The sequence below is a fragment of the Lonchura striata genome, chromosome 3 (genome assembly GCF_050655825.1).
Source record: "Lonchura striata isolate lonStrDom1 chromosome 3, ASM5065582v1, whole genome shotgun sequence".
NCBI lineage: Eukaryota > Metazoa > Chordata > Aves > Passeriformes > Estrildidae > Lonchura > Lonchura striata.
In genome coordinates this window covers 35610450-35623584 of record NC_140705.1, presented here as the reverse complement: position 1 = coordinate 35623584, position 13135 = coordinate 35610450, and the positions used below count along the sequence as shown (strand labels likewise).

The 13135-nt window shown below is 35.9% G+C and overlaps 1 protein-coding gene across 5 annotated transcripts in view; it reads right to left on the bottom strand.

The window, feature by feature from the left end:
- ORC3 (origin recognition complex subunit 3) overlaps positions 1-13135 on the bottom strand; it is a 34495-nt gene that overhangs the window by 15925 nt on the left and 5435 nt on the right. For all 5 annotated transcript variants that reach the window (XM_085574824.1, XM_021545721.3, XM_021545728.3 and 2 more), the window contains 8 exons: positions 10310-10454; positions 9035-9139; positions 8141-8295; positions 7064-7200; positions 5394-5553; positions 4474-4587; positions 2932-3065; positions 2530-2593 (listed from right to left, as the gene is read on the bottom strand). In XM_085574824.1, the coding sequence (XP_085430950.1) occupies positions 2530-2593; positions 2932-3065; positions 4474-4587; positions 5394-5553; positions 7064-7200; positions 8141-8295; positions 9035-9139; positions 10310-10349 (909 nt within the window). In that variant the 5' untranslated portion in view covers positions 10350-10454. The remainder of the gene's footprint in view (positions 1-2529; positions 2594-2931; positions 3066-4473; positions 4588-5393; positions 5554-7063; positions 7201-8140; positions 8296-9034; positions 9140-10309; positions 10455-13135) is intronic.

Below are 13135 nucleotides of genomic sequence, written 5' to 3'. Positions count from 1 at the left end.
CTACAAAAGCATTTAAAAATTTATTTCTTATATTGTGGGTGGCTGTTGTTTTTTACTAGTTACATAGGCATAAAAAAAACAATTCACAGAAAACAAATAAATATTCAGTAGATTATCCTATGTGCTTTTAATTTGACTTTTGCTTATTCATGTGTTGAGAACCACAGAAATAGAAAATTACATTTAAGAAACAGAAATTATTGACTGCTGCTACTGAATTTTCTGGATGGTACCACAGTATCACTGGCCTGCCATGGAAGCATATATTGATTCTGGTAAGCTACACTCAAAAATTCTGGTAACTGTACTGAAGTCATTTAGTCTTTGTGGTCATTACATTTAAGTCTGTGAATCAAAAGATCTTTCCTCTGTCTTCAGTCAAAAAGAGGAAAAAACTACAGAATCCTCTACATATTGAACTGCCCTTTTGCCTAACTCTGAGCCAACTATTCCAAATGGAAAGAGAAAAACTAAATAAGCTACTGAAGTTTTCTAGAATGAAAGTGAAACAAAGGGTATTAAAGATAAATGAAAAGTAAAACCTTGTCTACAGTCAATATAAGGAAGTACAAATTTATGGAAAGAAAATGTATTGCAAAGACTGAAAGTAACAAAGACAGTGCTACAGAGAGCTTTATAATGTTAAAAAGAGTTTAAAATTATTAAAAACATTAACACTCTTTCTCCCCATAGAATTTTTATATATGGAAATTTAAGAGTCACTGATGTAACAACTCTTAAGGCAACCTCTAAAACCTTAAGGTAGACATTCACAAGTCTGTATTATAATTTTAAGTAGGACCATTAAGAAAAAAATTATTCCAACCACAAAATAAGCTAAGAAAACACTGCTTCATCAACCTCATTTCTCCAAACCCCAAGCATTAACACATCTGTATGTCCCTCATTTTGGTCCTAGCTCAAGACAAATATAGTTAATATAAGTAAATAGCAATGTATTTTGCCAAATAATAAAGTTAAAAGGCATAATCTATTTTAGAATAGTTTGAAAATGTCATTAGAAGACTATTCCAGAACAGAGATAAAAAGATTGCCACATATACATAGTTTCAAATTAAATTTGCCATAGAACATTTCAGACAGATTTGTTAATAATTATGATGTAAAATTGCTTTTAAAACTGATAATTTTAAATAGGTGAAACTCTTCCCATACTTATTACAAAAGTGGTAACAATAATAAATATAAATGAGGCTGATAAAGTGTATTGCAGAAGCAGGGGCCAAGCTAGAAGACCAAAGTGACCTGGTGCTGAAACATCAAGTTCATATGAAAGATTACTATAGTGACTTTGAAAGTGTTTCCAAAGCTGGCCATGACACTAGATTAGCATAATCAGAATAAACAGCACCCCATTAATGCAGCAGTAGGACCTTTTTTCCCCAGGCAGAATATTCTGCCAGCTTGGCAAGGCAGTAATGGTCCTACCTCTATTGAGATTAGAGCAAATCTCTTCAATTAAAATCTCTGAGAACCATCATATGCTCCTAAGTATGAGAATTACAATTTCCTTCCCAAAGTTAAAAGTTCAGACTTGTGAAATAAGGGGTCTATTATTAAACATGTAAGGTTGAAAACATATAAAGTTTAAGCTGATGACTATTCAGCTTTCAAAGCAGGTGTGAATAAAGGACAGGGGAACAGTTGTAGCTTAAGTTATTTTTGCCAGTGAAGACAATGGATCATAAAATGATGGAAAATCATATCTCATCTTGAATACTGTACGTGTACTTATCATATTGTTTGCTCCTAACCTCCCCTCCAGCCACTACCATGGTTCTTCATACTTGAAATGGCCTTGCATACCAGGAAAGTACCATTGGCCTTACAGGTTACAAATACTTGAAATGAAGAGCCAGGAGAAACCCTTTACCTTCAGCAATGCTTCTACTGGGAGTGGCTCAGATGGTGAAAATAACCAACAGATTTTTGTTGCTGAATTCCTAAACAGCTCACAATAGTAGTAGTCTGACTTCAACCAGTTGGCAAAGCTTCAGATAAACATGCAACAAATTAGTTTTAATCCTGAATGAGGTGTAGGGTGAATGTGTGTCTTGGGACACAGACTCTGCCCTACTGAGTTCAATCAGAAACTATGCAGAGGCTATGAAGGATTAAAAACTTAAGAAATAATCTCCAAGATAACTTACACATTCTTCAAACACTTAACTGTCCTTCCAAGAAAGTCAGTCTGGGTAAGCATGAAAAGACCTGGCCATAAATAAACCTTGTATCCTTCTTTTTAAGCAGTTTTATTTCTAGACATAGCTAGAAGTTGATGTAAGAAAGTTGTGAAGCTTCATATAAAGGCTGACCTGGCAACCCTAGAGATTTGGAATTTTGACCTGCCAATCCTAATTCCTCATTACTGGTCACAAAGCACAGTATGTTCTGTATGAAAGATACTATACAGAATGATACATCTTGGTCTTTTATTTTATTATGCTCCACAAAGTGATATATTGGGCAAGTTATTTATGTTCTCCAAAGACATTCTAAAAATTTTACCTTTAAGAAGCTGTCATTTGTCAGCAGTTCAATCTGTTTCCCTGACTCTTGCTTTTCCACATACCTTATGGCAGGAAAAAAAATAAAACCAGCATAAAATTATAATGTAAAGGAAGATCCTATGTTTAGAAACATTTAAAATGCTTATGCTGCTATAAGAAATATGTATCTTTCTTTGGTAAGATTCAAAAAGGACAGTCAAATCCAACAAGTTGAAAGGCCACTCCAAAACCCTAGAGGCTTCCTGAAATTATTTAGAAATGTCCTCTGATCAATTTACCTTTGCTACAGAAACGTGCACAAATGAGCTACAGTGGTCACAGAACCATATTTACAGATTCTTTTAATATTTTTAAAGCAAATCAATACATGATTGTCCAAGAAATGTATTTCCACCCTTACCTTCTAAAAGAAGGCAGTCGCCGAATGTTTTCACACTGATCATGTGACAAAGAATAAACTCTCTTCTTAATGTCTACCAGGTGGCAACAGAGTATACTGAGAGGCTGGGAATAGAAGTGCTCCACAATACAGAGCTGAAAAACAAACCAAGAACTAGGGATGCTAAAAAACTTAAATCTCCCTGCTATATCTACCTTTTAATACTTTCTTACAACTACACTGCATATACTACAATGGAGCAATGGTACTCCTTTAAAAAAACAATTACAATTCATAAATATTCCATAAGTCACTATAGGACATTGATTATACAGATGTACACAGTCACATAATTACCTTCTTTGCTCTGTGTGCTATTCATTTTCAGTACCTCAGCTTTTTCCCCCTCTTATGTAACATCACACATAGATGTAATAATATGATGCTGATCTCTTGTTTTTATCGCTTTGAAAATCTGATCTGAAATTGCTTCATCCTTGAATTCTTTTAACACACATGGACACAGCCATACAGAGTTAAGTCTAAAACTTGTATTTGCATGTTAGGCCAATGGAGAAGTACTAATCTTTCAAATAAGAGGAGCTGAAACCTATGAAAGCCCACAAAGGTCTGTCTTCAGGAAGAGGTACTATGGTCAGGATATTTCTCCTGGACATATGTAATCACTGAATCTTATATATCAAAAAAATCAAAGAAATTCTAAATGTATATGAAATCAAAAGGGCATATTTTACTAGCAGGCTCATACAGGGAACTAAGTAAGAAAGAAACAATCCTGCATTCAAACAGGTTACAGGGCCTACAAATTCTTCAGAGAACTCTTGTCTGCAACCCACAAAAGCTACAAGGAGACCTAGACACAGAAATACATTTAGACATTAAGAACTATATAAGACAATAAAAACTTAAATATCTCTGTAGAGACTCTTTCTGGAAACCCCCTGAGCTCTTGACTTTGTCTCCTGAGAGAGAGTAAATATAACTCCCACATTGCTACACAACTGCTTGGAGCACAAGTATTACCTCCTCTGAGGCACCAAGTAAATTACTCTGCAGCTCCTATTTCCCTGAAAAGGCAGGAAATGTGCATCCAGAAATTGTGCCAGAGGAGTTCAAGTGGGGAAGAAACACTGCTGTAGCCTACTCACACCAAAACAAACCAGAGACCAAGGAACTGGTGCAGATGATCAGAACTGGGGAGTTCTGCCAGTGGTGCTAGAAAGCTACAAATTAATCTATAGCAAAATACAGCTCTTTCTGCCCACTAAGCCAGGTCACCCTTTTAAACATAACCTTAAAATATTGCGGGTTTTGTGGCAGAGTAAGCTTTTATTTGCTTCTTCATACTGGTCCTTCAAGTTTGCCCTTAAATCCTTATCAGTAAAGACTTTAAAATATCCATCTGTTCACAGATCCAAACTGTTACCAAAGGGTATTTTTTCATGCAATTCAGCAGTACTAGGACATAAGAAATCTTTCAGTGCCTAATAATTACCCTTTGTTTTCACAATCATTATTTGAATTCTTGTTACTATTGCCTACCTGAAATCCTTTGATAAAATTCTGGACAGAAAAGTCATGGTACAGGAATATGTTGATGAGAACCTGCAGAACTTTTTCTCCCAGTTTAAAGGGAAACCGAGATGTCAGAAGCAACTACAAGGGAGACAAACATTAAAAGCAGCCATAGCAGAAATTCTCTCCTGAATTCAAATCAGTAAAACTTATATATACAACTTGATACAACTATTAGTGTGTATTAACATTCAACTAAATGAGATACTAAATACACTCCCAACTTCTAAAAAACAGTATTTCTACTAAAATATCCATGCAAAGATTGATTTTCAGTTTATTATTTTACCACATTTTTGTAAGTATCTTTCACTAATACAACATTTTAAGTTAATTTTGCTTAATGCTATTTTTGTAAAATTACAAATAGAACAGAGACTGTTGTAATAAACAATGATACCACTACTTTCAGCATGTGCAACAGAGATTTTGGAAATCCTGTGGTCTCCCAAGAATCCACAGGCACAACATTTATACATGGTGTGAACATATGGATAACTCAACTAATGTCTGACAGGTGGCAAAAATCAGGCTGAACTTTATTTTTCAGAATTTTAGCTAAGTTTCAAAGCTATCTTTTTCTGGAACAAAGTAAAGCTGAAATCACAGCTCATCTTTAATGAAGAAGTGTGAATATCAAAGTGTAATTGCACAAGGCAATGAAAATGAAAGATGAAAGGAGGTGTGTGTATGTGTGTCTCAGTATGAGAAGGGAGCTTTCAGTATTGCACTACTCTGCAGCTGCAAGTAGAAATATCTAAAATCCACAGCTCTCAGGAAGAGAGTCCTTTCCAAAACCTTCAGACAAACCTGCATTTAAAGGCCACACATGTAAACTGTGCTTCAACACACACATACTCTTCATCTCTATTTAGAGAGGGAATTACCTTATCAATTATAGTAGACAGGTGCTCCTTACAGGAAAGGGACTGGAAAAGCTCTATGCACAGCAGAGAGGAAACGGAGTGAGGAAGTAGTCTGTGGATAATCATTGGTGATGTAGCAATTCCAAAAATCAGCACTAGAGGTAATTCATGGATATGTTGACTGGATAATGGGGGAAGGGGAAAAAAAGAGAAATAGTTTATATAGAAGCTTGTGTAACAAATGCATTATATTCCTACTACAGCACTGAGTTTAAATGCAGAAAGGTGTAAATTAAAAGATCTGCTGCCAGTAAACCAAAAGAGGAATTGGTGTGGAATAAAATTAAAAAAGCAAGGATGCTACTTAAATCCCTAAAGTAGGTAAGAAAATGAAATTCCATTTTCAGATTCAAATTTTAGAAAGTGGCACAAAAAGCATAATTTCAGTTAGTTTTGTGCTGATCCTACCTTCCCAAAAAGTTATATTCAGAGAACTGAGTCTTATAATAGGACTTTTTCAAAGATACAAAGAAAAAGTAAGAAGATACATTAAATAGGTATCAGCCAAGAAAATTTACAAGATTTACACAATTTAATAAATTCAAAGTAAATATGAAACATTTCCAATGTCTCTGTTCCAATCACACTTTTAAAAAACCCCAACTTCTCCAGTTTAATCTTCCTCTTCAGATAATTTTTTAGTATTTGCTTTAGAACTGAAAATCAGGACTGAATGTGTATTCCTTGAGGACAGCATACAATTTATACAAAATACAGTGTTTTCAGTATCATGTCATCATTATTTTCCATTTTTAATAGATTCAAGAATGTACAAAATATGCTATCTTAAATACATTCTAAGTTAAAATTGTGGATTTATTCCTTTCCTTTGTTTTTGCCACAGCAACTTTCTGACTTTGGATTTTAATTGTTTCTCTAATTCCTCAAAAAAAAAAATTGCTGATGACAAACATGAAACCAATAAACTTCATATATTACTGTCCACTGTTGATAGCCTTAGAGAATCTTAAAATGGAATCAGAACTTGTGATTAACAAATCAGAGGAACCTCTCACACTTATCCACTTCACCTTTATTATTAAACATTTTTAAGACTGAGATGAAGATAATAACACAAGCTATACAATTTCTTGCTGGTGGCACAACAAGTGAATTGCTAGGGAATTGCAGCCTCAATTCTAACAGCTCCAACCTGGGGACTTAAGTGCATGATGATTTTTTTGGAGAGCAGCATGAGGTTTTGATTAGCATGCCTGAGATTACATTAAGGAAGACAGAATTACATTAAGGAAGACAGATTACACTAAAGAAGAACAGAAGTACAGGAGCATCTGAAATAGTCAGCTGCTGATTACAGATCCTGGCCAGCTGGGGAAGTTTTATATACACCCTTATTAGTAAGCTAGTGACTTTTAAGCAGCACCATTACCTCAGTAGTCAAACAAAAATACACTCTGGAAACAATTTTAAAAGATCCAGACATCTTAAAAATTTACCTCTAAAATCTAGCAAGTAGTTTTTTGCTCAATCACTGCTGGAAAGAAGCAGCACCAATATTTAATTCCAATGCTGGAATCAGCATTCCAGCTGGCCTCACTGTTAAATTTCAAAACAGCTGCAAATAGAACATGGGTAAAGGAGTGGAAGAACTAAAGTTCAAGTCACATTACCTGCTGATGACTATGAAGTCTTGAAGAACTTTTGTGGTGAAACTTTCCATGTCTTTGAATATGACTACAACTGGAGGAGACTGCCAGTGTCTAGAGGAGGAATTTCTTTTTTTGCTTGGAGTTTCAGAATCTGTTTTCTTTAAAGCCATTAATTAAACATTAATACACAGAAGCCAGCAAAATAAAAAAGACTGAATCATATCTATATTATAATACTCCAAATTGACGTGACTGGCTTTTTGTGAGCTGAATTTATTATTAGCACCTAGAACTGCCATTTTTCTTCCTTCTGTTTGGCACAGCATGAAGTACAAAGAATAAAGAGATTTTAAACACACAGTCCAACAATTACAAGAATAGCTCTGAGAGACAGATCTGGTGGAGTTCTGTTGGGAATGAGGGAGATTTGAATTGTGTACACAGACATTGCTTATTTTCTGTATCTTTACCCAGTAATAAAAAGAACATGCACTCAGTACACTTTAGTTTATCCCATTGCTCTGATAAAGTAATCAGAAAATCAGCTGTAACTTGTATTCATGACAGAAACAAAACTTAAAACTTAAATAGCTTCAGCAAACATGAAGATACAGAAACATTTTGAAAGTTATTTCCTTATTGCTTGCCAATGTAGTGTGGGCTGCAGATGACATCATGGCCCATTAGCACTAATACAGTACCTTTGCCCTGGATGGCTGTTCTTCTGTAAACTTTTGTTTTAATAAACAAAATATCTCAGCACTCCTGGGAGAAAAGCATCTGGCATGAAGCTGATACTGCATTTTAAGATTTCAGTTCCCAATTAAACATATGATGAAATAGTACTTCTTGCTTATGTTTCAGAATTCTGACATTCATACATAATCAGTAACTAACTCCACATTTGTTCTATGTGTAACATACTATATTCAAATAATCCCAGTATCATGTTATTTTTTAAAAATTAACCTTTGGCATTTTCTCACAGAAAGCCGAGTTATTAAATTTCTGTTTTAAACACAAAGCTGAGTTATTAAATTTCTGTTTTAAAGGTCAGGCATTTTGATACACTGGGGATAAAAAGCTCCAACAACATACCTTTGTTACACTGTCATACCAGCTGATAAGACAAGGCATTGAACAGCGTATTCTATTCTGTGGAACCTGCACACAGTCCTCATCTTCCAGTGAGTCCACATCTATATCACAGTTCATCAGCTGCCCCATCAGCTTCTGCATCAGATTTTTTATGCCTTCACAAAACATTTTTAGAAACATGGTAAAGGCATTTGGTTATCTGGAAACACTTCATGTCATACTATAAAAAACTACTCAAAGTTATTACTCATTATTTTCCACATTTCTAATTATTCTCCTTCTCTCTCCAGAATGCATATCTCATGTTCCTGAAAGCATTGATGATATGCATGCTGTTCATGCAATTTGCCTAGATGGAAACAACTGAGGTTAAGATGTTGGTCTTCCATCTTTACCTGAGCTCCAGCATATGCTTTTAAGAGTGACCTAGAAATAAGTAAGGCAGCAACTCCACAGAACTGAGGATGCTGCCACATGTGATTTTAATATTTTTACTTAAAAAATAAAAAAGGAGCAAGGGACAATTTTATTCTGCCCATTCTCTCACTAAATAATGTGACTGTAAGCATTTAGAAAGTGGAATGCAAATATCCACTGTCCAATTAAACAAGAAGAAAACCAACCTGCAACATCAACATGCAATACATTAAGCAGCATGTTCTTAACTGTTATACTACAGCTAAAAAGCATTTCAATCTGCAGTGTTTTAAATGGAACTGGATACATCTAAAAATACAGTAGGCATTACTACTCTGCTTACATAGGTTGGAGCAAATCTTTGGAAAGTCTTCAAGACCCCTCCGTCCATTACTCTTGCATCTAGGGACAAAAGCTAGAATTCCTAGTTGATTGCTACCTTCTTCAAAAGAAGCACCTATATATTGCAGTATTTACCTGGGCAATCTTTGGCTTCCAGCAAGGCTACATAAGGAGTAATGTTATCCTGAAGGACATCCGAGAGCCCTCTGAAAGTCATGTCATGATCTGTAACATTTACACCTAGAAAAAAAAAAAGACAAAATTTTAAGGGCATATTTCCCATTATTTGTGAGCACAATGATTGGACAATAAACTGAACAACAGACAAAAACCAAAAGATACCTCAAATATTTAAGGAAGAATGAAAAGTATCACATCAGCTGTGAGGAAAGATGAAAAACTAGCACAAGATTAGACATACATCTTGACAGTCCCTGATTAGGAGAAACAGGGACTCACTGTAAATACATGTCATCATATAGCTTGGTGGGGTTTTTAAAAGACAGTTTTCCAAGGGTGCAAACCTGCAAGAAGCAGGACTGGCTTTTTAACATCCCTCAGAAGCCATCTACAGCCATGTAAGGCCTGCAGATGAAGTTATATTCACCTTCTCTAGAAGAATACTGCATCCATACCTGGATCCTCTCACGGCTGATGTAAAGAGGAAAATGACTGTAAATTGCTGTGAAACTTAGTCTGAATTTACTATAAGCTACTTAGTATTTACTGCCATTGTTAATACCTTTAAACAACAGAAAAAAAAAGAACAAGCCCCTCCAGGAGGCAATTCAGACTTTGTCCACAGAAATATTTGAAGCAGTAGTTTTTCACTATTACCTACAAAAGGAGTACTGATCACTCTTTATTAGTGCCTTCATGGTAAGTTTGAAGCACAGGCCTGGTTTTAATTTCCCTGAAATAATTAACCGAAAATGTAATCAACTTGCCTTGAATCAGGCTTAGGATTTATAGGTACAAACCTCTGTGCTCTTTTCCTAAGATAAAGACACTACTTTCCTACATGCAAAGATGCACTGCAAGGATATATATCAGAAATACAGAAGCTATATAATTTCCATGGTTAAATTGTAGAAACCACCAAGCATGCTGGTGGCAGAAACAGAGATGTAATCAAAGTTATCTCCAGTGCCTCAAACAAAAAAACCTCAAATTGCTACCACTGCTTAAGAGAAACCTGTAGGGGAATTGTTGACTTACTGGACTATTAAGCAACATAAACAAAAAGGGAAGGAGGTTTCATCTGACTTCTTTCTCTCCACCCAATCTCTTCTGTTGACATATTTGAGGCTGATATTGCTCACAGTAATTGCTGGGACTCAGTAAGTTTCTTTGATGCGTCTGTGAGTTTTAATCAGCTGTATATTACAAAAAAAATCTTAAAAAAATTACCTAAGACAAGAGCTGCAGTAGGAATTTCTCTGAACTTCATCCTGCAAGTCCATTTTGTTGTCTTCTCTTGAAAGTCAGAATGAGACCTGCTCAAAAAACTCACCAGATTGTCAAGCAACTGCTTATTCAAGTCTTCCTGTATTTGCTGCAAACATACAAAGAGAGAATTGATCTATAAAAATGTGAAAACATCACTGCATTGTTCTATTTCTACTCCTTTCCTGCATAATCTTTAACCCTTGAACTCCAGGGTTTTTAAATTTTCCTGTGATCTATAAACCACACTAACTTATTAATTATGTGGCAAACAGACTTTCTCATCTTGCAACTTCTGGTCAAGTACTTCAAGAATAATTTGAAAAGCAAGTGAGCTTAACTGTGCTGTCACACTACAGGCTTTAAAGAAGGAGAAAAAAAACAACATACTGACAAAGCCTCAATGACAGGCAGAAAAAACAACAGAATTAGTTTCTGGAACAATGTTAATGGAAATTCCTTTTCTTCCTTCTCACCTTACAAAACACCTGTAAACACTTTTCTCAGAGATCTAAATGAGAGCAAATATTCCGCTCCTCTGAATGTAATTTGGGATGAAAGATGTAAAAACAGTATTAAAGGAAATAATCAAATATGTTTTATAGGAAAAAATACTAAACCACTTGACTCCTATGTTTGCTACGCAGTCTTTTGACACTCAGGATGATTTTTACACAACAATCTGTATAAGCGGGAACGTACAAAAAGGTGAGAGAAAATGGGGCAAGATAAAACTTTTAAAGGCAAATATGTCAGTAGCATTTTGTGGGGTTTTTTTTTGTTTGTTTGTTTTTGTCTGTGTGTCTTGGAAAATCTGTCCCTAAACCAAGATATGCCTTATGCTAGAACAGACAAAAAACCCTCCTGTACTCTGAAGTTCAGGACATCAATATATACTCTAAACCATACACGTTAGAAACAAGATTAAACCCTTGTTCCAAGCAAAATCATCATCAAAATTTATTAGCAACAAAAAGTGTCACACACAGCTGTGAACTTGATTTTGAGCAAAGCATCTCTAGCAGCATTGAAGAGGTCACTATCAAAGAGTGAAAGTCACATCTCCAGGAGATTGCACATGATGCTTGCTCAATAGCCTGAACTCCACTTCCATAATACATCAGAGCTTCTGTTGGTCTCCCAAATAACTGATAAAACTGTACACAAAGTAATTTTAGTCTTTTCATCCTCCACTTATTGAGGAATATTCTTCTGGCCTTTCTGATGTTGATTGTGCAACTCTGAACTCCCACCTGGTAAATCCTATGCAACTCAGAACAAGTTGTAACATGACATTTTTGAAAGAATTTATACCATGAGCATTATAACATGATTGTAACAACTCCTGTATTGCCACAGATCCTTTAACAATCCTCTGAGCTGCTCTTTCAGATTCCATCAAACCCTAAACTTACTGTGATCACTATTGCTTTTGCTAAGCTGACCTAACAAGAACCTCAGTTCTTAATATGCATGATTAAAGTATGTTTGTTTTCCTCCATTGTAGTACATATTATTTCTTCCATTGTGAACCTGTGACAATGGCATTCAATCTGCCATAGCATTACACACTTACCTAGCTTTCTTATAATACATCAGTTTTTTCTTGTCAAAACAACTTTGTTGCTGGCATTGTTTTATTAATGTTCCAGAAAGTTCACCAGTCTGCTCTGCATCTTAAATGATCAAGTCACCTCCATGGTATTCTCACTCTGGAAAAGTCATGGGAACTGGAAGTTCAGTTACTGCCATGACACCAGGTTTTGTCACGGCTATTTGTTATGTGGTCTGAAAACCATTATCTTCATATTAGAGCAAAAATTACTGTATTTTAGCCCTGCACTTTGCTTTTTAGTTTCTATCCCAGATCCTGGTAGAACGAATTCTCGCCTCATAGCAGAGGAATGTTTCCGTAAGCCCTTGATGAGATTTATCGTAAGAACATCTGCAAGGCCACTTCTGACAGCAGGGGTCAAAACTGGGGTACACTGCAATACTGAAACAAAAAGAGAGTCCAAAATTCACCTTCCAAAAACAAAGAGTAGTTCCTGCCACACTTCTGGTCAGCTTTTCGCTTGTGAGAAGCATGAAAGGATGTCATAACCAGATGACAGATGGCACTGCCACAACCACAGCACAGTTTATGATGGACATACAAAGGCCAGGAGTGCTCTACAACAAAGTGCCTTGGAGAGTAAATCCTCTTCTGAACACCTCAGGCAGAGAACCAGGAAAACATCAGCGCAAGCACAAGGCCTTGCCAACAAGTCACCAGGTAGCAGTGCCCTGGCAAAACCTTTGGAGAATGTCCTGCTAGGCTCCCTTAGCACGCTACCAGAACCCCTAGAATAAAAGCCCAAACTAGCAAGCCACAGGCTTCCCACATACTCTGCCATGGATCAGATTTGCTACAGTAGAGTTTGAAAACACCTAAGAAATAAAATTCTGACTAGCTAAAGCCCTCACCTACCTAGTCTGACCTCACAGATGATGCTGCTTTGAGGAGCTCAGACTAGAGATTTTCTAAGACCCATTCCAACCTAAATTGTCGCACTAATTTACATGTAAGAACAACCATCAGCTCCATGTTTGCCAACAGATATGATTCAAAACTCAGTAGGAAAGATACTACAAATACACTAGAAGAAGAATAAAGAAAATTCTCTCTGTAGCAGCAGAAATAACTGCAGGTAATCTGCCCTTGGGCAATTCAAACTCTAAAAAAATGCTCATATCAATATGTCAATATAGGAGGAATTGTCTTCCATCAAGAGGAGTAAGACCAGAAGA